The following is a 26593-nucleotide window of genomic DNA, read 5'->3' on the forward strand; positions in this document are numbered from 1 at the left end:
ACATTTGATGATAATTTCTCTCAAATGCCATTAATTACTTTGAAATTGCCAGTACAATCAGTTGTTACCAAAGAAATTCAAAGTTTATGACAGGTCATCACACTTTTACAGATCATAATTGCAGTGATGTTAATGGTTTAGTACCTAGACTGATTTATTTTTAAGTCATCTGGTCAGCAAAGTTCCGTTTTGGATGCTAAATTTAGTAAGTGGTAAACAGCCCTCAAATTATCATAACCATAAATCAACAGTGCAGTTCTGGGTACCCAAGTTATCATTACGAGAGTCCCATCCCATCCTACTTCTTAAATACTCAACATGCTGGTTTATTTAGAACGACTGCAGATTGTTGACAGTTAACATCTACTAGACAATGGGGTGACCCGTTGGGGCACCCTTTGAGAGAAGGGTAGTGCAGTCTGATGTGACCAGAATGAACATTAAATTTTTCTGAATGCTATTGGTATTGCTTTGCTTTGAAAACTGAAGTAGAAAACCTCAGTTTATTAAAGAAGAAGAATGCATAGCAAAGCAAATATAGCTGCTCCTCATTTAACGAAGGACATTTTTGATGGGATCATTTCTGGTTTATCTGCCACCCTTGTGCCTCTCATTGTCATTCGGGAGACATGCAGCTCTTTCATCCGCCCCTCTCTTCTGCTGTTTGTTGTTTGTCTCTGATCCTGGAGACGTGCATGCTTCTTCTCCTCTGTCTCTTCTCTCATCTTTTTTTGTCCTGACTTTGATCCTGGAGTCGTGCGGCCCTGGCCTCATCCGATTCTTGTTCTCTCCCTCTCCTTGCCGCTTCCCGACGACGTTTGGTGTCATCTCTTGACCATAATGTCCCCCTTCCCTTTCTACGTGTCATAATGAGACTGACCTTTTTTTTTTACCCTAATGCTATATAGAAGATACGAAGCAGTAACACCAAAGGATGCTGATTATTCTTGATGATGTGGTTGGCGCTGTCCTAAATGGATGTGATATAGTCACCGCTGTCCTTTGACTGCAGCAAAGGGTTTTATGGGTGTCTTGAAGTACGTCATTACAATAAGATTTAATTATCTCTTATTGACGGGTAGCAGTTAGATCTGTCCCAATACTGCACATGCTGATGGTGGTGATTAGCAGAATGTGACCCCTCGAAATAGAGCTGCCCTGCCCTTTTACTCCGGTAGGTGTCGCTGCTGAGACTGGCCGTGCGCATGCGTCGGGCTGTTGCGTCCCAATTTCCATGATGACAGATCAGGTCTCGAGTTAAAAGGGGGCCTGTTTATTTTGGTGAATGAGCAATTTTATACGAATATATAACCCTGAACTTTGTCTGCATTCTGTAAGTTAGCGCATATTAATTCGATTTAGCCAAAAAAAGTACCACTGTAATGCACCGTTTGCGCTAGTTGGAGGTCACAAACAGACAGAGCATGAGAGTTTTAGTAGTAGATAGATTTCTTATTTATGAGGTTGAAACTTTTTTTTCATGGGGCTTAGGATTCCCTTAAGCATGAGGGCTTGTGTCACATGAAACTTAAATGTAAATCTGTAATTAATTACAATAGCAATAGACCAGGTGCTGGTAGAGATGGTGGGTTGGGAACACACAATTCGTGTACTTTAGAAATGTCTTGATAATTATGAAAAAAATCTAATATATATATTTACATTAGCTATGAATTCTGACAAGCTGTGGTAGTTAAATGATCTGTGTCTTAATATAGATATTTTCCTCAGAAGCATAATGATCCAGAAAGACTATTGATAGCACTGTAGTAATCAATCATAAACTGGATGGAAGCTTTTTAAATTTAAACTCTATTTTTCAATGGAATATATGTGTTTGACGTACACCAAAATACTGTTTTATCCTAAATCAAGTCTTGTCTTTGTGCTATATTTGTGAGAGTAACTTGATGTAAAATGACAAATTTATGGTAATATGTAATAAAGCAAAAATATAGTTTATTTTACACAACTCTTGTGTTTTTTAAGCTGTTACAATCACAGTAGCAATTTAATATGTTCAGAAAAGTATATTTTAGGATTACTTAGGCCATAAAGCATCCAGTGGTCAGTAACCTGTCTTCTTAGAGTTACGCTGTGGCTGCTCATCTTAGTACTGATGTTATGTGCCATTTTAGTTTCCTACAGTGTGCTCCTGATTTTCTGTTTCACTTACTCCATTTGTTCTGTAATGAAATTTGTTACAAGATATTTTCAAGGTTCCCTATAACATTTGTTTTCCATTTAAGCATTTTCATTAGACTTCTTTCTTTATATTTCTTCTACCTTTAGATCAGGTTCTTGGATTTATTACTTTTGATTTAATAGTTCCAATATTTTAAAAAGGAATCATCAATTTGTTCATCAACAGTTAATTGCTTTTGTAGAAATACGACAAACTTTGTTCTTTATTCTGGATTTTTGACTGAAAGTCTATACCATCTGAAATGTCCTTTGATTTTATCTAATATTCTTGCTGATGTCTAATGAAGACAATCCATATGTCTTCAATGCTCTGATACTCAATGAAATGATCATTCTGCAATTCCAACTCTGGACAATGTCACTCGGTTAATTTTTTGATTTTGGATCCAGTAAAGCATAGACAAAACAGTGTCATCATCTGACATATGATTGTTCAAATGAAGACAGTCGCATTACCTCATGCCAGCAACATCACTTCTTTTTTTTATATAGGGTCATGTTAACACAATTACAAAGAATAGATGTTCTAATGAAAGAACATCAAAACTGAGATATTTATCCTATTTCTCACATTATGGTTGCTGCCTAACCTATTGAGTACCAGCAGTTTTTATTATTTTCAATATCCAATATCTACTATTTTGTCACCTTTTACTATCATTTAGAGTCTCTAATATCTAGTATATCAGAAATATTTGAATTCTTGCAAGCTAAAGCATAGGAGGCCCAAAGTCAAAATATTTGGAGAAAATGAAGTTTGATGGCAATAAATAAGATACTCAAAGAGATAATTCAGTATGTTTTTCCCAACTTTAATATTTTCCTAGTATACTTCTGCCAATATTTGAAATGGTAATTGTGCTCCATAGATTTGCCCTTCTGAATTGCAATCTATTGACTAAAGGTCAGTATAAATGCCGCGTCATTATTCTATGAAGCATCATAACTGCATAGAAGTTCGTAATGAAAAGAGAGGCACAAAGTGCGTATGACATTATGTAGCACCTTTAATATGGTAAAAAAATTAAAGAGCATTTTAATAGTCTTATAACAACAGGAAAAAAAATTATTCTTCAGCTTGGTTGTACGTACTTCTAGGATTTCTATCTTCTGCCTGATGTGAGAGGGGAGAAGGCATTAATCAAACAAAACTTCATAGATACATTCCAATACATGATGAAAAGAAGTTTTGAAGAGCATTTAAAAGCAGAAAATGGTGTAGAGGATACAGTATAAAGTGTTTATGAAAGACATTCTTCAGCAGTGAAGCAAAGGCCACTTGGTGGATTTATTAAACTTGAAAGGATTTGAAAACAAGGATGAAGTCATGGGGTTGCTTAATCAGGAATTATTGCAGGTCAGCAAGTACAGGGTGAGCCTTTTAACACAAGTTATGACATGCACAACAGTGTCATCTTTCCCCACATTTACAGAGAACAGAGCAGGGGAGGTTCCTCAGAAGTTTATTGAAATAGGTGTCTAAAATCTTTATTAATATGAGTTGATCTACAGTGGCATTCCAAGTGGGGAGTTCAGGATCTGGCCATTCTTTTATGTATCTTAACAATGGTCGGACCCAAAGGCTTCTGGATTTAATGAACGGACCGAACCGCTGATTTGGAAAAGGCAAAGGGTGGAGATGTGTGTTTCATGATCAACCCTCGGTGGTGCTACGCTGAGCCAATGTGCCCCCTACTCTACTTGCCTTACACTTATGACTGTGTGGCTAAGTGCAGGTCCAATGGCAAGTTTGCTGACAGCACCACTGTCATAGGCTGAATCAAAGGTGGTGATGCATCAGCATATAGGAGGGAGATTGAACATCTGGCTGAGTAGTGCCGTAACCACAGCCTCTTACTCAATGACAGCAAGACCAAAGAGCGGATTATTCACTTCAGGAGAAGGAAACCAGATGTCTTTGAGCCAGTCCTCATCAGAGCTGGAGACGGTCAGTAATTTTAAATTCCTTTGTGTTACTATTTCAGAGGACCCTGTCCTGGGTCCAGCACATAACTGTAATTATGAAGAAAGTGTGGCAGTGCCTCAACTTCCTTCAGAGCTTGTGAAGATTTGATATAACATCTAAAGCTCTGACAAACTTCCATAGATGCGTAGAGTATATTGACTGGCTACATCACAGTATGGAAAACACCAATGCGCTTGAATGGAAAAGCCTACAAAAAGTAGTGGATATGACCCAGTCCATCATGTGTAAAGATCTTCCCACCATTGAGCATGTCTACATGAAAGATTGTTGCAGGAAAGCAGCATTCATCATCAGGGACCCAGGCCACCCAGGACAATGCTCCTTTCTCACCTCTGCCATCAGGAAGAAGGTACAGGAGTCTCAGGACTCACACCACCAGGCTCGGGAACAGTCATTACCCCTTAACCATCAGGCTCTTAAACCAAAGGGGATAACTTCATTCAACTTCACTTGTCCCATCACTGAAATGTTCCCAAAACCTATTAACTCACTTTCAAGGACTCTTCATCTCACGTTCTTGATATTTATTGCTTAGTGTTTATTATTATTATTTCTTTCTTTTTGTTTTTGCACAACTTGTTGTCTTTTGCACACAGGTTGAGCACCCAAGTTAATGAAGTCTGTCATTGATTTTGTTATAGTTATCAAGTCAAGTCACTTTTTTGTTGTCATTTCAACCATAACTGCTGATACAGAACATAGTAAAAATGAGACAATGTTTTCCAGGACCATGGTGCTACATGAAACAATGGCAGCAGGGACAAGAGTTTATATGAGGGGTGCGTGGGGTCCTTCGTAATGCTGTTTGCTTTGCGGATGCAGCGTGTGGTGTAAATGTCTGTGATGGCGGGAAGAGAGACCCCAATGATCTTCTCAGCTGACCTCACTATCCGCTGCAGGGCCTTGCGATCTGAGATGGTACAATTTCCGAACCAGGCCATGATGCAGCTGCTCAGGATGCTCTCAATACAACCTCTGTAGAATGTGGTGAGGATGGGGGGTGGGAGATGGACTTTTCTCAGCCTTTGCAGAAAATAGAGACGCTGCTGGGCTTTCTTTGCTATGGCGCTGGTGCTGAGGGACCAAGTGAGATTCTCCACCAGGTGAACACCAAGAAATTTGGTGCTCTTAGCGATCTCTACGGAGGAGTCGTCGATGTTCAGTGCAGAGTGGTTGCTCCGATTGCTCCTGAAGTCAACAACCATCTCTTGTTTTGTTCACATTCAGAGACAGGTTGTTGGCTCTACACCAGTCCGTTAGCCGCTGCACCTCCTCCCTGTATGCTGACTCATCATTCTTGCTGATGAGATTATTCTATTATTGAGTATGCCCACAAGAAAATGAATCTCAGGTTGTATATGCTGACATATTTATACTTTGAAGTTTGTGTTTTGGGCTGCCCCATTTACTTGAAAAGGGTCACCAAGCAAAATGGAAAAGTTAAGTGAACGTAGGTTGGGTTTTATTTTATCTTAATTGATTATTTTAATTTGTATTAGTTGCACTTTTAAAATTTGTTTTCTCATGTTTTATAATATTTTAAAAACTTATTTTTTTTAATAATTTAAATCTATTTCAGCTATTTTTGGATGTCTCTGATTTTTCAGGCCATTGTACTTAAGCTGGAGATAGGACCCGTCATTGTTTGTTCAGTGCTCCATTTTATGATACAGCTACAATAGGACATTTCCAGCTCAGTTTATTTTTCCAGATGCCAGCAGCAAGAAGACATTTTTTTGCCAACACATCAACCTAATTTCAACTTCTGCCCAGTTGCACTCACCCCCATCATTGCAAAGTGTTTTGAGAGACTGGTTCTATCACATCTGAAATACTGTCTGCCCACTACCCTGGGCCCCCATCAATTTGCCTATAGCACCAATAGGTCAACAGAGGACACCATCTCCATGGCACTTCACTCTGCCCTGACCCACCTGGATAGCCCCAACTCTTACGTTAGAATGCTATTCATTGACTTTAGTTCGGCATCCAACACTGTGGTCCCCTCCAAGCTGATCGCCAAACTTCTCCAGCTTGGTATCAGCTCATCCCTCTGCAATTGGACCTTGGACTTCCTGACTAACAGACCCCAATCAGTTAAGTTAGACAACTATCCTTCTCCACTCTCACCCTGAACACCGGCGTGCCTCAAGGCTGTGTGCTGAGCCCTCTTCTGTACTCCCTTTTCACCTATGACTGCGTTCCTGTACATGGTTCTAACTCCATAATCAAATTCGCAGACGACAACACGGTGGTTGGCCTGATCAGAGGGGATGACAAGACGGCCTACAGGGACAAGGTCCAGCACCTGGCCGTATGGTGTGCCGACAACAACCTGGCTCTTAACACCCAGAAGACCAAGGAAATCATTGTGGACTTCAGGCATGCTAGGAGCCACACTCAAGTCCCCATCTACATCAACGGAGCTGTAGTGAAGCATGTATCAATCTTCAAATTCCTTGGTGTCCACATTTCCGAGGATCTCACCTGGTCCCTGAACTCCTCCATCCTGATCAAAAAGGCGCAAAGCACTCCAGTGGGAGGTGAAAATTGCCCAGCAGATTATCAGCACCCAATTGCCCACCATTGGGAACATCTACCATAAGCGCTGCCTGGGCAGGGCGAAAAGCGTTATCAAGAATGTATCTCACCCTAACCATGGACTTTTTACTCTCCTCCCATCCGGTAGGCACTACAGGAGCCTCCGCTCCCGCACCAGCAGCTACAGGAAGAGCTTCCCTGAGGCTGTGACCCTGCTTAACCTCACATCGCAGCGCTAAGCAGTATTGCACCCATTTGTACTGTCTCAGTATTTTTATATTTGTGTGCTGTAGCACTTACTTTTTATTCGCAGTTATTTTGTAAATAACACTATTCTTTGCATCACACATAAAAATTGCTGGTGAACGCAGCAGGCCAGGCAGCATCTACAGGAAGAGGTACAGTTGACGTTTCGGGCCGAGATCCTTCGTCAGGACTAACTGAAATAAGAGATAGTAAGACATTAGAGAGGGGGAGGGGGAGATCCGAAATGATAGGAGAAGACAGGAGGGGGACAGATGGAGCTAAGAGCTGGAAAGTTGATTGGCAAAAGGGATATGAGAGGATCATGGGATGCGAGGCCTAGGGAGAAAGAAAGGGAGAGCGGGGTAAGCCCAGAGGTTGGGCAAGGAGTATAGAGAGAGGGACAGAGGGAGAAAAAGGAGAGAGAGAGAGAGAGAAAGAAAAAAAATCAATAATAATAAATAACGGATGGGGTACGAAGGGGAGTGGGGCATTAACGGAAGTTAGAGAAGTCAATGTTCATGCTTTGTGGAACAATCCATGTTCCAAGCCTATACTGGTATCTGTCCCCCACTTTTCCTTCGCTACATCGACGACTGTATTGGTGCTGCTTCCTGCACGTATGCTGAGCTCGTTGACTTCATTAACCTTGCCTCCAACTTTCACCCTGCCCTCAAGTGTACCTGGTCCATTTCCAACACCTCCCTCCCCTTTCTTGATCTTTCTGTATCTGTCTCTGGAGACAGCTTATCTACTGATGTCTACTAAAAGCCTACGGACTCTCACAGCTACCTGGACTATTCCTCTTCTCACCCTGTCTCTTGCAAAAACGCCATCCCCTTCTCGCAATTCCTCCATCTCTGCCACATCTACTCTCAGGATGAGGCTTTTCATCCCAGGACGAAGGAGATGTCCTCATTTTTTAAAGAAAGGGGCTTCCCTTCTTCCACCATCAACTCTGCTCTCAAATGCATCTCTCCCATTTCATGCACATCTGCTCTCACCCCACTGGGAATAGGGTTCCCCTTGTTCTCACCTACCACCCCACCAGCCTCCAGGTCCAACATATAATTCTCCGTAACTTCCGCCACCTCCAACGGGATCCCACCACTTGGCACATCTTTCCCACCCCCCCCCCACCTTCCGCAGGGATCGCTCCCTACGCGACTCAGTTGTCCATTCGTCCTCCCCATCCCTTCCCACCGATCTCCCTCCTGGCACTTATCCTTGTGAGCAGAACAAGTGCTACTTATGCCCTTACACTTCCTCACCACCATTCAGGGCCCCAGACAGTCCTTCTAGGTGAAGCGACACTTCACCTGTGAGTCGGCTGGGGTGATGTACTGCGTCCGGTGCTCCCAATGTGGCCTTCTATATATTGGCAAGACCGTATCACTGAACACCTACGCTCTGTCCGCCAGAGAAAGCAGGATCTCCCAGTGGCCACACATTTTAATTCCACGTCCCATTCCCATTCTGATATGTCTATCCACGGCCTCCTCTACTGTCAAAATGAAGCCACACTCAGGTTGGAGGAACAACACCTTATATTCCGTCTGGGTAGCCTCCAACCTGATGGCATGAACATTGAATTCTCTAACTTCCGTTAATGCCCCACTCCCCTTCGTACCCCATCCGTTTATTTATTTATTTATTTATTTCCCCCTTTTTTCTCTCTCTCTCTCTCTCCTTTTTCTCCCTCTGTCCCTCTCACTATACTCCTTGCCCATCCTCTGGGTTTCCCCCCTTCCCCTTTCTTTCTCCCTAGGCCTCTTGTCCCATGATCCTCTCATATCCCCTTTTGCCAATTAACTTACCAGCTCTTAGCTCCATCCCTCCCCCTCCTGTCTTCTCCTATCATTTTGGATCTCCTCCTCCCCCTCCCACTTTCTAATCTCTTACTGTCTCTTCTTTCAGTTAGTCCTGACGAAGGGTCTGGGCCTGAAATGTCGACTGTAACTCTTCCTATAGATGCTGCCTGGCCTGCTGCACTCACCAGCAATTTTTATGTGTGTTGCCTGAAATTCCTGCATCTGCAGTTTTCCTCGTGTTTGCTATTCTTTGCATTTCTGGTCAGATGCTAACTGGCTTTGTATCTGTACTTGGCACAATGACAATAATGTTGAATCTAATCTAATCTAATATGAAGGCTATAAATTTTCTTCTACTCCCTGTAACATAACTAGCCTATAGTTACCCAAACAACAGGAATTCTGCAGATACTGGAAATTCAAGCAACACACATCAAAGTTGCTGGTGAACGCAGCAGGCCAGGCAGCATCTCTAGGAGGAGGTACAGTCGACGTTTCAGGCCGAGACCCTTCGTCAGGACTAACTGAAGGAAGAGTTAGTAAGAGATTTGAAAGTGGGAGGGGGAGGGGGAGATCCAAAATGATAGGAGAAGACAGGAGGGGGAGGGATGGAGCCAAGAGCTGGACAGGTGATTGGCAAAGGGGATGTGAGAGGATCATGGGGCAGGAGGTCCAGGGAGAAAGACAGTGGGGGGGGGACCAGAGGATGGGCAAGGGGTATAGTAAGAGGGACAGAGGGAGAAAAAGGAGAGTGAGAGAAAGAATGTGTGTATAAAAATAAATAACAGATGGGGTACGAGGGGGAGGTGGGGCATTAGCGGAGGTTAGAGAAGTCGATGTTCATGCCATCAGGTTGGAGGCTACCCAGATGGAATATAAGGTGTTGTTCCTCCAACCTGAGTGTGGCTTCATCTTTACAGTAGAGGAGGCCGTGGATAGACATGTCCGAATGGGAATGGGATGTGGAATTAAAATGTGTGGCCACTGGGAGATCCTGCTTTCTCTGGCAGACAGAGCGTGGGTGTTCAGCAAAGCGGTCTCCCAGTCTGCGTTGGGTCTCGCCAATATATAGAAGGCCACATCAGGAGCACCGGACGCAGTATATCACCCTAGCCGACTCACAGGTGAAGTGTCGCCTCACCTGGAAGGACTGTTTGGGGCCCTGAATGGTGGTAAGGGAGGAAGTGTAAGGGCATGTGTAGCACTTGTTCTACTTACAAGGATAAGTGCCAGGAGGAGATCAGTGGGGAGGGATGGGGGGGGGGACAAATGGAATTAGTCCTTACTCTTAATAATTTCTCCTTTGGCTCCTCCCACTTCCTCCAAACTAAAGGTGTAGCTATGGGCACCCGTATGGGTCCTAGCTATGCCTGCCTTTTTGTTGGCTTTGTGGGACATTCTGTGTTCCATGCCTATTCTGGTATCTGTCCCACACTTTTCCTTTGCTACATTGACGACTGCATTGGCTCTGCTTCCTGCACGCATGCTGAGCTCGTTGACTTTATTAACTTTGCCTCCAACTTTCATCCTGCCCTCAAGTTTACCTGGTCCAATTCTGACACCTCCCTCCCCTTTCTAGATCTTTCTGTCTCTGGCTCTGGAGACAGCTTATCCACTGATGTCTACTATAAGCCTACTGACTCTCACAGCTATCTCGACTATTCCTCTTCTCACCCCGTCTCTTGCAAAAATGCCATCCCCTTCTCGCAATTCCTCCGTCTCCGCCGTATCTGCTCTCAGGATGAGGCTTTTCATTCCAGGACAAGGGAGATGTCTTCCTTTTTTAAAGAAAGGGGCTTCCCTTCCTCCACTATCAACTCTGCTCTCAAACGCATCTCCCCCATTTCATGTACATCTGCTCTCACGCCATCCTCTCGCCACCCCAATAGGAATAGGGTTCCCTGGTCCTCACCTACCACCCCACCAGCCTCCGGGTCCAACATATTATTCTCCATAACTTCCGCCACCTCCAACGGCATCCCACCACTAAGTACATCTTTCCCTCCCCCCCCCCCGCTTTCCGCAGGGATCGCTCCCTACGCGACTCCCTTGTCCATTCATCCCCCCATCCCTCTCCACTGATCTCCCTCCTGGCACTTATCCTTGTAAGCAGAACAAGTGCTACACATGCCCTTACACTTCCTCCCTTACCACCATTCAGGGCCCCAAACAGTCCTTCCAGGTGAGGCTACACTTCACCTGTGAGTCGGCTGGGGTGATATACTGTGTCCGGTGCTCCCGATGTGGCCTTCTATATATTGGCGAGACCGACACAAACTGGGAGACCGCTTTGCTGAACACCTACGCTCTGTCCGCCAAAGAAAGCAGGATCTCCCAGTGGCCACACATTTCAATTCCACATCCCATTCCCATTCTGACATGTCTATCCACGGCCTCCTCTACTGTAAAGATGAAGCCACACTCAGGTTGGAGGAACAACACCTTATATTCCGTCTGGGTAGCCTCCAACCTGATGGCATGAACATCGACTTCAATAACGTCCGCTAATGACCCAACTCCCCCCTCGTACCCCATCCGTTATTTATTTTTATACACACATTCTTTCTCTCACTCTCCTTTTTCTCCCTCTGTCCCTCTGACTATACCCCTTGCCCATCCTCTGGTTTCCCCCCCTCCCTGTCTTTCTCCCCGGACCTCCTGTCCAATGATCCTCTCATATCCCCTTTGCCAATCACCTGTCCAGCTCTTGGCTCCATCCCTCCCCCTCCTGTCTTCTCCTATCATTTTGGATCTCCCCCTCCCCCTCCCACTTTCAAATCTCTTACTAACTCTTCCTTCAGTTAGTCCTGACGAAGGGTCTCGGCCTGAAACGTCGACTGTACCTCTTCCTAGAGATGCTGCCTGGCCTGCTGCGTTCACCAGCAACTTTGATGCGTGTTGCTATAGTTACCCAGTTTACCTCTCTTTTCCTTTTTAAAATTGGTTTCATGTTGGCCATTCTCCAGTGCTTTGATACACATTTGCATTCTGTATAGCTATGAATATAATTTCTAGAATTCTACAGCTTTCTTTCCTACCCATCAGATACGTTGTAATTCACCTATTTTCCAAAATTCCATATCTTGAAAGGGAAAATAACTGATGCAAAGTAATTTCTTGATCGTCATTTTAACACTATCTGCAGGTTAGTGACCTAATATTAACCCATGTTAAGATGTAATTGTAAATGCAACAAGATTTTTTGCCCGTTCGTAGGTTCGAAATTTGTTGGTTTCAATCTCATTCTAACAAACTGAACATAAGTGTAAGCTTAAAATTCAGTGCATTATTAACGGAATGTTTCGCATTTGGAAGTTCTGTCTTTCAAATGATTTGCTAAACAGTGGCTCGTGCTGTTTGCTTTTTAATGCATTCATTGGTGCTGTTTTAAAAATATTTATCCATAGTGTTAGTTATCCCGGGCATCCATGACAGTATCATTGAGCCAACATTACTGAAAAAGGATATTTGATAACACTCACATTGCTGTTAGTGATACGGTTTGTCAACAAGAAAGTACTGTGAGACAATCTGAGACTGAAAGGTGTTGACTAAGTGCAAGCTTTTCTTTTCCTCAATACTGGATTTGCAACTGGTCGAAATTGGATATGTCCTAGATTGCTAAAATGGAATTGTGGAAATAGCCACAATCTTCAAGCTTCCTGAAATTGGCTGAGGGGAAAGCAGAGATGTGGTGGGCAGTTGTTTTTCAGACAGGAATGCTGTACTTCAGCTTAAGTATCAGCATCATTGATTTTGTGTGTGTATATATAGACCATAAAATCATAGTTTGCCGATGTAGTAAATCATGAGGAGAAGCTTTAATAAAGCTTAAGAGGAAATAGGCAGACAGGTAAAATTGAAAGTTAGATGCCAGATTAAATGTAAAGTAGTGAGTGGAAGCTTTGCATTTTGGTGGGATACAGTTGACATCACTATGCTGTCAAATAGAGGCTGGAACCAAAAAACACCTGGGAATTTTTCAAATAATCTTTCAGGGTGGAATGCCATGGTGATAAAACAATTTAAAAGCTTCATTGATACAAGGAGAGAAAGCAGAAACTCCTATATTGATTCAGATTTTGCTACTAACTGTTTGAAATAGTAAGTGTCAATGTGTTCTGGGACTCCTTGAATGAAACGTCCCCACTCTAGCATGCTGATTAAGTGATAAATATTGCCTTGGGCTGGGATATTGGGACAACTCAGCTGACCTTCTAAAATATTGTTGCTTCAGAAGGAGCATTTTTCACACTGCAGGAATCCCTCAAAGAAATGACAGTGAAGAGTGGATGATCTACTATAACCATTAATGTATATTTGCTTGTGTCTTTTATTTAAGATGTCATCAGTATCAGTAGTTATAGATAATTTCAACATTCAAGTTTATTTATCATATGTACATTGGCCACAAGTTTTGCCACATATTCTGACATCAACATAGCTTACCCACAATGCCTGGCAGTAAACAATCAACAACAAAACAACAACAGCAAAAAACAAGGCTCTTTCCTCTCTCTCACCCACACACATGCAGTTCTTTAACCCCTGGATTGGCCTCATTTGAAAATGTTAAAATAATGTAAAAAAAAGAAGCTGAGTTTTTAATGTGACTGTGAGGAAAATTTTTGAGTATAAAAAAATACATTCTTCTCTCTTTCTATTACCATCCAGAAAAATATACAGTGGCATGCAAAAGTTTGGGCATCCCTGGTCAAAATTTCTGTTACTGTGAATAATTAAGTGAGTAGAAGATGAATTGATCTCCAAAAGTCATAAAGTTAAAGATGAAACATTCTTTTCAACATTTTAAGCAAGATTGGTGTATTATTTTTATTTGGTAAAATTTTAGAGTGGGGAAAAAAGGAAAGGAGCACCATGCAAAAGTTTGGGCACCCCAAGAGATTTGAGCTGTCAGATAACTTTTACCAAGGTCTCAGACCTTAATTTGCTAGGGCTATGGCTTGTTCACAGTCATCATTAGGAAAGGCCAGGTGATGCAAATTTCAATGCTTTATAAGTACCCTGACTCCTCTTACCTTGTCCCAGCAATCAGCAGCCATGGGCTCCTCTAAGCAGCTGCCTAGCACTCTGAAAATTAAAATAAATGATGCCCACAAAGCAGGAGAAGGCTATAAGAAGATAGCAAAGTGTTTTCAGGTAGCCGTTTCCTCAGTTTGTAATGTAATTAAGAAATGGCAGTTAACCGGAACGGTGGAGGTCAAGTTGAGGTCTGGAAGACTAAGAAAACTTTCTGAGAGAACTGCTTGTAAGATTGCTAGAAAGGCAAATCAAAACCCCCGTTTGACTGTAAAAGACCTTCAGGAAGATTTAGCAGACTCTGGAGTGGTGGTACACTGTTCTACTGTGCAACAACACCTGCACAAATGTGACTTCCATGGAAGAGTCATCAGAAGAAAACCTTTCCTGCATCCTCACCACAAAATTCAGTGTCAGAAGTTTGCAAAGGAAGATCTAAACAAGCCTGATGCATTTTGGAAACCAGTCCTGTGGACTGATGAAGTTAAAATAGAACTTTTTGACCACAATGAGCAAAGGTTTGTTTGGAGAAAAAAAGGTGCAGAATTTCATGAAAAGAACTCCTCTCCAACTGTTAAGCACGGGGGTGGATCGATCATGCTTTGGGCTTGCGTTGCAGCCAGTGGCACAGGGAACATTTCACTGGTAGAGGGAAGAATGAATTCAATTAAATACCAGCAAATTCTGGAAGCAAACATCACACCAAAAAAAGCTGAAGATGAAAAGAGGATGACTTTTACAACAGGATAATGATCCTAAACACACCTCAAAATTCACAATGGACTACCTCAAGAGGCGCAAGCTAAAGGTTTTGCCATGGCCCTCACAGTCCCCCAACCTAAACATCATCAAAAATCTGTCGATAGACCTCAGAAGAGCAGTGCATGCAAGACGGCCCAAGAATCTCATAGAACTAGAAGCCTTTTGCAAAGAAGAATGGGTGAAAATCCCCCAAACAAAAATTGAAAGACTCTTAGCTGGCTATAGAAAGCGTTTACAAGCTATGATGCTTGCCAAAGGGGGTGTTACTAAGTACTGACCATGCAGGGTGCCCAAACTTTTGCTTCGGGCCCTTTTCCTTTTTTCTTATTTTGTAACTGTAAAAGATGGAAATAAAAAAGTAATCTTGTTAAAAATATTAAAGAAATGTGTCATCTTTATCTTTATGCTTTTTGGAAATCAGGTCATCTTTTATTCCCTTAGCTATTCACAGTAACAGAAATTTTGACCGGGGTGCCTAAACTTTTGCATACCACTGTATGTATACCTCATATGTACAATGCAACTTTATTCTATCTAATACTTAATTGTTTTATTAGAGTTGTTATAATCAACCATGATTTAATTGAATAGTGAAATCTGCTTTAAGGACAATGTCTACACCTGCTCATAGGTTTTGCTAGTTCTTCCAATTTGTTTTATATATTTCTCAGACAGTGTTGTGTTTTTTAACTTACACTAGTCTTCAGGCTGATTCTTTTTTAAAGATCAGGAGAAAGTAAGTCTTTGCTGCTTTGTCAACAGCACTTAATAATGTTGTCACCGTGCCTGTTTCTAGCAAATTGACTTAATGGTGAAAAATGCCACAGGTACATGAGAGTTTTTAGGAAAATAATAGAGATCATGACATTCTAGAAAAGTTCCCCTTTCTAGCACTGCACCAAAATTGTCTACCTAAATTAAATATTTGCTGCTTAATAATTATGATAACTGTTTAAAGAATACAGTTACTTATATAAAAAATTACGTATTTCCAGGAATGTACTAAATGACTTCAACTTTAAAAATGTAAAGTTCATTCTGTGAAGTTTCAATATTAACCTTATTTAACAAAAAAAACACTTTATAAGCACTTGATAAACAGCACTCCTAAAAAGGTGAAAGCATACTAATGTGGAAATTTGTTCTGTTTAGATTATGACTGTGTGTTTCTTAATGGAAGCTATACAGATGGTTTCTAGTTAAGTGGTTTTAAAAAATATTTGCAATGGAAAGCCAAAGAATAAGCTGGAATGTTGTGAAATTCTTGAATTCCCATTTTGATAATAGAATGCAGTGTGCTCTGACATCAATCACACCTGACAGGGTGAGTCCAACTATTTGTTTTCCATGTAAAAACAAACTAGCTTCAGATTTTTGAACTTTAGTCCCTCTATTAACAGTTCTGGTAAGGTAATTAGTTATGTATTGAACTGCACAATCTGTGATATTTTTTAACTCTTTTGTGAGATTAACAAGTAACATTGATTTACTGTACTGTGTTAATATACTATGTCTTCACAAGGGGTTTATGATGCCTACTTGTTGCTTACCAGCTTCAGTGCAGAAATGACAGCTGAACATAATTGACGGCATCTGCCTACTTAGATGCAAGTCTGGGACTTTTCCACATGCGTAGTCACAGTCACTCTTATCATATCAATCAAAGTCTTCTTGACTGAACTCTCCGTGAAGCCCAGAAGCAGTGACCAAAATTAACCCCTCATTGGGGAAGTGGATTTTGGATTCTATGACAGGTAGAAAACAGCTCAGGCAACACACATCAAAGTTGCTGGTGAACGCAGCAGGCCAGGCAGCATCTCTAGGAAGAGGTGCAGTCGACGTTTCAGGCCGAGACCCTTCATCAGGACTAACTGAAGGAAGAGTGAGTAAGGGATTTGAAAGTTGGAGGGGGAGGGGGAGATCCAAAATGATAGGAGAAGACAGGAGGGGGAGGGATGGAGCCAAGAGCTGGACAGGTGATTGGCAAAAGGGGATACGAGAGGATCATGGGACAGGAGGTCCGGGAAGAAAGACAAGGGAGAGGGGGGACCCAGAGGATGGGCAAGAGGTATAGTCAGAGGGACAGAGGGAGAAAAAGGAGAGTGAGAGAAAGAATGTGTGCATAAAAGTAAGTAACAGATGGGGTACGAGGGGGAGGTGGGGCCTAGCGGAAGTTAGAGAAGTCGATGTTCATGCCATCAGGTTGGAGGCTACCCAGACGGAATATAAGGTGTTGTTCCTCCAACCTGAGTGTGGCTTCATCTTTACAGTAGAGGAGGCCGTGGATAGACATGTCAGAATGGGAATGGGATGTGGAATTAAGATGTGTGGCCACTGGGAGATCCTGCTTTCTCTGGCGGACAGAGCGTAGATGTTCAGCAAAGCGGTCTCCCAGTCTGCGTCGGGTCTCGCCAATATATAAAAGGTCACATCGGGAGCACCGGATGCAGTATATCACCCCTGTCTACTCACAGGTGAAGTGTTGCCTCAGTTGGAAGGACTGTTTGGGGCCCTGAATGGTGGTAAGGGAGGAAGTGTAAGGGCATGTGTAGCACTTGTTCCGCTTATACGGATAAGTGCCAGGAGGGAGATCAGTGGGGAGGGATGGGGGGGGACGAATGGACAAGGGAGTTGTGTAGGGAGCGATCCCTGCGGAATGCAGAGGGGGGGGGAGGGAAAGATGTGCTTAGTGGTGGGATCCCGTTGGAGGTGGTGGAAGTTACGGAGAATAATATGTTGGACCCCGAGGCTGGTGGGGTGGTAGGTGAGGACCAGGAGAACCCTATTCCTAGTGGGGTGGCGGGAGGATGGAGTGAGAGCAGATGTACGTGAAATGGGGGAGATGCGTTTAAGAGCAGAGTTGATAGTGGAGGAAGGGAAGCCCCCTTCTTTAAAAAATGAAGACATCTCCCTCATCCTAGAATGAAAAGCCTCATCCTGAGAGCAGATGCGGCAGAGACGGAGGAATTGTGAGAAGGGGATGGCGTTTTTGCAAGAGACAGGGTGAGAAGAGGAATAGTCCAGATAGCTGTGAGAGTCAGTAGGCTTATGGTAGACATCAGTGGATAAGCTGTCTCCAGAGACAGAGACAGAAAGATCTAGAAAGGGGAGGGAGGTGTCGGAAATGGGCCAGGTAAACTTGAGGGCAGGGTGAAAGTTGGAGGCAAAGTTAATAAAGTCAACGAGTTCTGCATGCGTGCAGGAAGCAGTGCCAATGCAGTCGTCAATGTAGCGAAGGAAAAGTGGGGGACAGATATCAGAATAGGCACGGAACATAGATTGTTCCACAAACCCAACAAAAAGGCAGGCATAGCTAGGACCCATACGGGTGCCCATAGCTACAGCTTTAGTTTGGAGGAAGTGGGAGGAGCCAAAGGAGAAATTATTAAGAGTAAGGCTCAGTTGCTTTCATAGCAGATTGTTGTTGTTTGTCCATCGTCGGCGTCGATGAGGACCTCGACACCAAATGGTGTCGAGACTACGCGTGATTTGGATTTAAGTAATGGAGAGTTGCGCAGGTTGTAGGGCTGTAAAAAAGACAATGTTGTGGTGACCCACTTTCCAGCACACTCGAACCGGCTCACGAAACAGCGCGTGCCGGCAGAGAGGCTGGCCCCCCAAAAGGACGCCAGGCCATCTTCATCAGCAGGGGAAAATCCTGCGCGCGGAAAGGGTCTGCGAATATGCATTCCCCATAGCAGTCCCGCCCGGGGAGGGCGGGAACGGGAAGGCTTTAAAGGAGGCCACGAAGTTTGAATAAACCTCTTTTATCGCAACTCCAACTCACCGACTACGTGTCATTATTCTAGTGTTGTGTGTAGCACACTGCTACAATTAGTGACCCCGATGGCCCAAACAATATTTGAACCAGAGATGACCAATGCCGCATCTGTTCATGCAGTTTCATTAAAACTGCCAAGCTTCTGGATGCTGCGACCGCGCCGATGGTTTGAACAAGTGGAAGCCCAATTCCACATGCGGCATATAACCTCGGATTCCACTCGTTACTACTACGTGGTGAGCTCCCTCGACCAGGAGACAGCTGCACAAGTTGAGGAGTTTATACAGTCGCCCCTGGAGGACAGCAAATACATAGCATTTAAAGCCCTGCTCATAAGGACTTTTGGACTCTCACGGTGCGAGCGAGCTGCCCGCTTACTGCACCTGGGTGGTTTGGGAGACAGGCCGCCGTCGGCATTAATGAACAAAATTCTGGCCCTGGCTGAAGGACACAAACCCTGCCTCATGTTTGAGCAGGCATTCCTAGAGCAACTGCCCGAGGACATATGCCTGCTGCTGTCCGACGAGATTTCAGCGACCCCTGGGAGGTGGCAGCCCGAGCAGATGTGCTGTGGAATGCCAAAAAGGAGAGAGGGGCGTCCATCGCACAGATCACCAAGCCACGGGCCCAACGACAGACCAGACCAGGCCCGGCAGCAGAGCCTACAAAACCCGGCGACGGGAGTGAGGAGCCCAACGAACAATGGTGCTTCTACCACCAGTGGTGGGGCACAGAGGCCTGCCGCTGTAGACCGCCCTGCAAATTCCCAGGAAATGCCAGGGCCAGCCGCCGCTGATGGCTACGGCGGCTAGCCATCAGTACAGCCTCCTGTATGTCTGGGGCAAGCAGTCGGGACGCCACTTTTTGGTGGACACCGGAGCAGAGATCAGCGTTTTACCTACAATGAGTTACAACACCCGCAACAGAGAACCCGGACCCACCCTGAGGGCCGCAAATGGCAGCACAATACGAACCTACGGCACCCGCACGGTGCGGCTACAGTTCAGCTCCAGCCGGTCCACGTGGGACTTCACACTGGCCGCCGTGGCCCAACCACTCCTGGGGGCGGATTTTCTGTGAGCACACAGCCTGCTGGTCAACCTGCAAGGGAAGCGACTAGTCCATGCCAAGACTTTTCAAACGTTCTCCCTGGGTGAAGCCAAGTTGCCAGCCCCACACCTGGACTCCATCACGCTGTTCAACGACGAATTTACCAGGGTCCTGGCGGATTTCCCATCAGTTCTGACACTGCAGTTTAAGGCAGCCATGCCCAGACATGGAGTACAGCACCACCTCCTGACCCAGGGACCACCCCTCCACACCCGTGCACTAAGGCTCCCCCCGGACAAGCTCTGACTGGCAAAGGAGGAGTTCAAGAAAATGGAGGAATTGGGGATCATACGATGGTCCGACAGCCCATGGGCTTCCCCCCTGCACATGGTCCCCAAGGCAACGGCGGGGCTGGAGACCATGCGGCAACTACCGCAGACTGAACGAGGCTACAACTCCAGACTGCTATCCCGTACCGCACATTCAAGACTTCGCAGCAAGGATTTTTTCCAAGGTAGAGCTCATCTGGGGATACCATCAAATCCCGGTACATCCAGACGACATCCCCAAAACAGCACTCATCACCCCGTTCGGCCTTTTCAAATTCCTCCGAATGCCATTCGGCCTAAAGAATGCCGCACAGACGTTCCAGTGCCTAATAGACGCGGTGGGTCGCGACCTGGACTTTGCATTCATCTTTTTGGACGACATCCTCATAGCCAGCAGTAGTCATCAGGAGCATCTGTCCTACCTCCGTCAACTCTACGCTCGACTGAGCGAATTCGGCCTTACAATCAACCCGACCAAATGCCAGTTCGGACTCGACACCGTTGACTTCCTGGGCCACAGGATTACTAAAGACAGGGCAACCCCTTTGCCCGCCAGGGTAGACACGGTCCGCCACTTCCCCTGACACAACACAACCAAAGGCCTGCTGGAATTCGTGGGTATGGTGAATTTCTACCACCGTTTCCTCCCCTCAGCAGCCCGAATCATACGCCCCCTGTTCACCCTGATGTCGGGTAAGGGCAAGGACATTACCTGGAATGAAGAGGCCAAGGCCACTTTCGTTTAAACCAAAGAAGCCTTGGCAAACGCCGCGATGCTAGTGCACCCTGGAACGGACGTTCCTACTGCCCTCATGGTGGACGCATTCAATACAACAGTCGGTGGAGTGCTGGAACAACTCATCGAGGGTCGCTGGCAACCCCTGGCGTTCTTCAGCAAACACCTCTGACCACCTGAACTCAAATACAGTGCTTTCAACCGGGAGCTATTGGCACTATATCTGGCAATCCGGCATTTCAGATCCTTCTTAGAAGGTAGGCACTTCACCGCGTTCACCGGCCACAAACCTTTGTGTTCACTAAGGTGTCCGACCCCTGGTCGTACCGCCAGCAGCGACATCTGCCCTACATCTCTGAATACACGACGGACATCCGGCATGTATTGGGAAAGGACAACATCGTGGCGGACGCACTATCCAGACCTACCATACAGGCCCTGTCCCAGGGGGTGGACTATGCAACGCTGGTGGAGGCACAGCAGGCAGACGATGAGATTCCTAGTTACAGAACTGCGGTCTCCGGTTTGCAGCTCTAAGACCTCCCGTAGGCCCAGGTGAGAGGACCCTACTGTGTGATGTAGCTACTGACCCAACCCCGCCCCGTCATCCCGGCAGCCTGGCGGCGGCGAGTTTTCAACTCCATTCACAACTTAGCGCACCCCTCCATCAGGATAACCGTCCGGCTGGTCTCCAACAGGTTTGTGTGGCATGGACTTCGTAAACAGGTCAGTGAATGGGCCAAAAACGTGCATGCAGTGCCAAACGGCCAAGGTGCAGCGGCACACCAAGGCTCCACTGCAGCGGTTCGAACCCCCCCGCCGGAGGTTCAACCACATTCATGTGGATATCGTGGGGCCCCTGCCAGTGTCGCGAGGAGCGCGGTACCTCCTAACTATGATAGACCGGTTCACCAGATGGCCAGAGGCGGTCCCGCTCACCTACACCACCTCCGATTCCTGCGCCCGAGCGCTGGTTGCAACCTGGGTAGCACGCTTCGGGGTACCAGCCCACATTACCTCCGACAGGGGAGCCCAGTTCACCTCCAGCCTGTGGTCAGCTATGGCCAGCCTTTTAGGAACACAGCTACACCATACAACTGCCTACCACCCACAGTCGAAGGGACTAGTGGAGCGTTTGCACTGTCACCTGAAGTCGGCCCTCATGGCCTGCCTGGAGGGGCCGAACCAGGTGGACGAACTTCCCTGGGTCCTGCTCGGAATCCGCACGGCGCCCAAAGGGGATCTGCACACCTCGTCAGCCGAGTTGGTGTATGGCGCACCCCTGGTCGTCCCAGGAGAGTTCATACCAGCCCCAAGGGGGCAAGAGGAAGAACCCGCAGCAGTCCCGGGCAGACTACATGAGAGGCTTGGTAACCTGGCCCCCATACCCAATTCACAGCACGGACAGAGCCCGACCTGCGTACCCAAAGACCTGCAGAATTGTAAGTTTCTTTTTGTATGATGGAGCGGAAACCGGGCACCGCTACAGCGGCCTTACAAGGTGCCGTTTAAGGTGATCAGGAACAACGGGTCCACGTTCGTGCTGGACACTGGGGGGAGAGAGGAGGTTTTCACGGTGGACCGACTCAAACTGGCCCATGAGGACTTTGCGCAGCCGGTCCGGGCTCAGGCACCGCGGCGCAGAGGCAGACCTCCCAAACAGAGGCCAATCCAGACTGTGGACATTGGGGGATGTATCGCCGGTTCTGGGATGGTGGGGGGTATGTGGTGACCCACTTTCCAGCACACTTGAACCGGCTCACGAAACAGCACGCGCCGGCAGAGAGGCCGGCCCGAAAAAATGCGCCAGGCCATCTTCGCCAGCAGGGGGAAAATCCCGTGCGTGAAAAGGGTCTGCGAATATGCATTCCCCACAGTAGTCCCGCCCAGATAGGGCGGGAACGGGAAGGCTTTAAAGGAGGCTGCGAAGTTTGAATAAATCTCTTTTATCGCAACTCCAACTCACTGACTACATGTCGTTATTCTAGCGCTGTGTGTAGCACACCGCTACAATATTTTGATTTTGTTCGCAAACACGAGGAAATCTGCCGACGCTGGAAATTCAAGCAACACACATCAAAGTTGCTGGTGAACGCAGCAGGCCAGGCAGCATCTCGAGGAAGAGGTATAGTCGACGTTTCGGGCCGAGACCCTTCGTCAGGACTCGGCCCGAAATGTCGACTGTACCTCTTCCTCGAGATGCTGCCTGGCCTGCTGCGTTCACCAGCAACTTTGATGTATTTTGATTTTGTTTATGTTTAAATCATGTACTTTCAGAAATTGTAATTTTTTCTTCATTTATTCATTTACAGCTGTTTTTAATTTTAGAGAAACATTGATATATATTTAAATACCCTTGCAAAACATGCTGGAATAGAGCTTTGCTAATTGCCATTGTTTTCAAGCATATTCCTGGCATTTGAGACCTTTCAGGATCAATAAAATTGATCATTCTGATTCTCTTAATAGGTTTTTAAAGTGTGGGGTGTGAAGAGTAGAGATGAGGGGAGGGTATGATTTGCCAGACAGCAGCCCTATGTCTGAAAGATTTAGCTTACTCTCTCTGAGTTTACTAGTACTCTAATGTGAATTAAATTCAGGAAGTGACAGGTCCCAGAAGTTCTACTGTACTGTCATAATCTTAAAAGGGATATAGTAAATGCCATACTATTAGGAATAATTAACACTAGAAATTGGCTGGAAAAATTATTAAAGATTGACATCTGGCTTATGAAAAAAAAAGCCTAGCTAAATTTAATTTAAATACCAGATGTGAGTAGCTGCTGATGTATAAATTTAAGTTTAATAAACAATGGTATTAAACAAATTCCATCTCCTAAACATGCAGTTCAAAGAAGAATTTCTGTATATGTAATGTCTAGTTCACATTTTTACTGCTATGCTGTAGGTATTTCATTTTAGCTGTTCTGTAAGAGCAGTCTATTCTGCTTTCAGTTTGTTCGTGTTCTCGTTAAAAATAAGGGATGCTTAGGAACGTGTATCATCCAGTTAGGATGGTGGGACTGGGAGAAGGTTCCAGAGAAGGCTGGGGGGAAGAGAACACTAAGTTTGGACTTGGTTTTTTTCAGCGGGTGATGAGGAAAGAAGACGCCGGAGAGACCAGAGACCTTAAGACATAGGAGCAGAATTAGGCAATTTGACCCATCGAGTCTGCTCCTCTATTCAATCATGGCTGATCCTTTTTTTTTTCTCCTCTCCAAACCCATTTCCCGGCTTTCTCCCTGTAACTTTGATGCCATGTCCAATAAAGAACCATTTGGTCTCCTACTTAAATACACGCAATAACCTGGCCTCCACAGCTGCACATGGCAACAAATTCCACAAATTCACCACCCTTTGGCTGAAGAAATTTCTCCACATCTCTGTTTTGAATGAACACCCCTCCATCCTGAAGCTGTGCCCTCTTGTCCTAGACTCTCCCACCACGGGAAACATACTTTCCACATCTGCTCTGTCTCGACCTCTCAACATTTGAAATTTTTCAATGAGATCCCCCTCCCAGCTAGTACAGACCCAGAGCCATCAAATGTTCCTCGTATGATAATCCTTTTATTCCTGGAATCATCCTTGTGAACCTCCACTGGGCTCTATCCAATGACAGCACATCTTTTCTTAGAAGAGAAGCCCAAAACTGTTCACAATACTCAAGGTGAGGCCTCACCAGTGCCTTATAAAGCCTCAGCATCACATCCCTACTCTTGTATTCTCGACCTTTTGAAATGAATGCAAACATTGCATTTGCCTTCCTCACCACTGACTCAACCTGCAAGTTAACCTTTGGGGTGTGTCACGTGACCGGCAACAATGAATATAGAAATGAGTCAAGTTTTATAAAAACAATCAAACATTTATTAAACTCTGCTCAATATTAGTAAAAATAAACAAACGAAAAATCTCAACCGGAAGTAAACTGCTATGCGGCCATTTAACAAACCGCCAAACTCAGTACTAGTTCTTAAAGCGGTAAATGCAAATACAGTCTTAAAGTGGTAAATTAGAACACAGTTGTTAGAATGGTAAATTTGAAAGTCCAAGATATTTATACAGCAAATTAGGAGAGACTTTCCTGAAGTAAAGAATTTCTTGAAGACTCGACGTTACTGCCGATCCCAGCCGGAACCTGCCTTGTCCGCAGATTTCACGATGATGGAAATAAAACAGTTTAAAGGCACTGACCTTTTCATCTGGAAACGAGATGCTGCACAACCTTTTCTGCTGCTTTTAGCAGAGGTTATCATATGCAGATCACTCTTTCTTGAAAGAGTTCAATAATGGTCGATCCTCACCAAAACCGCCGAACGATATCAGCTTTACTCGACTCCTTCAGCTTCCGTATCTTAGTAATGTCTTCACTCTCCAATACTACTGAAAAGATACATCAACAAACCTGGCAGCGATTGGTGAAACTACCGGCCCAACACTCTGTACCTTACAATAGAAAGCAAAACTCCGTTTTAAAACTATACTGCATCATGAGATTAATAAGCAGTGTAGCGGAGTATCTGACTGATGATCTAACTGAAAACTAACTGCGTCACCAGGGGTCTACACTTATAAACCTGGTGAGAACAGGTCATCACGTGACCTCACATCGGCGGGAAAATTACATCATGTGACCTCCGCAAGACCATTACATCATCCTTATAAGACAGAGACGAGGTATCCATGAAGTATGTAACAGGTGTTCTGCACAAGGTCTCCCAAGCCGCTTTGCATCTCAGATTTTTTTTATTTTCCTCCCTGTCTAGAAAATAGTCCTCACATTTATTTCTACTACCAAAGTGCACAACTGTGCATTTTCCAACATTATATTTCATTTGCCACTTTCTCGCCCATTCTCCTAATCTGTCTGAGTCCTTATGCATCCTATCTGCTTCGTCAACATTACCTGCCCCTCCATCAATCCTCGTACCATCTGCAAACTTGGCAACAAAGCAATCTATTTCATCATCTAAATCATTTATATACAGCATAAAAAGAAGTGGTCCCAACACCGACCCCTGTGGAACACCACTAGTCACTAGCAGCCAACCAGACAAGAATCCTTTTATTCACTGCCTTCTTCCAATCAGCCAATGTTCTAACCATGTTAGTAACTTTCTTGTAATACCATGGGCTCCTAACTTGGTCAGCAGCCTCATGGTGACACCTTGTCAAAGGCCTTGTGGAAGTCCAAATGTATAACATCCATTGCATCTCTTTAATCTATCCTATTTGTAATCTCCTCAAATAATTCCTACAGGTTTGTCCGGCAGGATTTTCCCTTAAGGAAATCATACTGATTTTGTCCTATCTGTCCTGTATCACCAAGTACTCCATCACCTCGTCTTTAACAATTGACTACAACATCTTCCCAACCACTGAGGTCAGGCTAACTGGTTTATAATTTCCTTTCTGCTGTCCCCCTCCTTTCTTAAAGACTGGAGTGACATTGGCAATTTTCTAGTACTCTGGCAGTATGTCAGAATCCAATGATTTTTGAAAGATCATTGCTAATGCTGCCACAATCTCTAACGCTACCTCTTTAAGAACCCTAGGATACAGTTCATCTGCTCTGGGTGACCTGTGTACTTTTAGGTCTTACAGCTTTCTGAGCACCTTCTCCCTTGTAATAGTAACTGCACTCACTTCCATTCCTTCACACACTACAACATCTGGCTCACTGCTAGTGCTTTCCACAATGAAGACTGATGCAAAATACTCATTTAGTTCATCTCCTTGTCCTCCACTATTATTTCTGCTGCCTCATTTTCTAGTGGTCCTATCACATGATTAGTGCAATCAAGTAATATATCTATATCGCTTTGGTTGGAGGGAGCAAAGATGAAGAAGAATGATCTGGTTTTGTTGACACACTTGAGTTTGCCAGTGACCTAAACTAACTAAGTAGGGATGTGAAAGGATTATCAATCTCCCAAATGTTGTCAGTGATCAGTATATTGAAATAATAGGTTGTAAGTGAGGGAAAAAAAGCTAATTGCCTGGATGAACCATGCCAGGAGCAACAAACTGTAGTATTTACCCTTCTAATATTGGTGAACATGAACTTCTCAGCAAATAATGCAGTATTCAAAATTTTTCTATATT

At 44.8% G+C, this 26593-nt stretch overlaps 1 protein-coding gene across 6 annotated transcripts in view; it reads left to right on the forward strand.

The window, feature by feature from the left end:
- srfbp1 (serum response factor binding protein 1) overlaps positions 1-26593 on the forward strand; it is a 244418-nt gene that overhangs the window by 176405 nt on the left and 41420 nt on the right. Inside the window, exon 1 of one of the 6 annotated variants that reach the window (XM_063068705.1) lies at positions 3133-4153. The exons of 4 other annotated variants lie outside the window; for them this stretch is intronic. In XM_063068705.1, coding sequence (XP_062924775.1) covers positions 3998-4153 — 156 coding nt within the window. In that variant the 5' untranslated portion in view covers positions 3133-3997. Of the gene's footprint in view, positions 1-3132; positions 4154-15736; positions 16472-26593 lie in introns of those variants that run through there. One more of the 6 variants, XM_063068707.1, reaches the window with a different exon arrangement.

Source organism: Mobula hypostoma, chromosome 16 (assembly GCF_963921235.1).
Source record: "Mobula hypostoma chromosome 16, sMobHyp1.1, whole genome shotgun sequence".
Taxonomy (NCBI): domain Eukaryota; kingdom Metazoa; phylum Chordata; class Chondrichthyes; order Myliobatiformes; family Myliobatidae; genus Mobula; species Mobula hypostoma.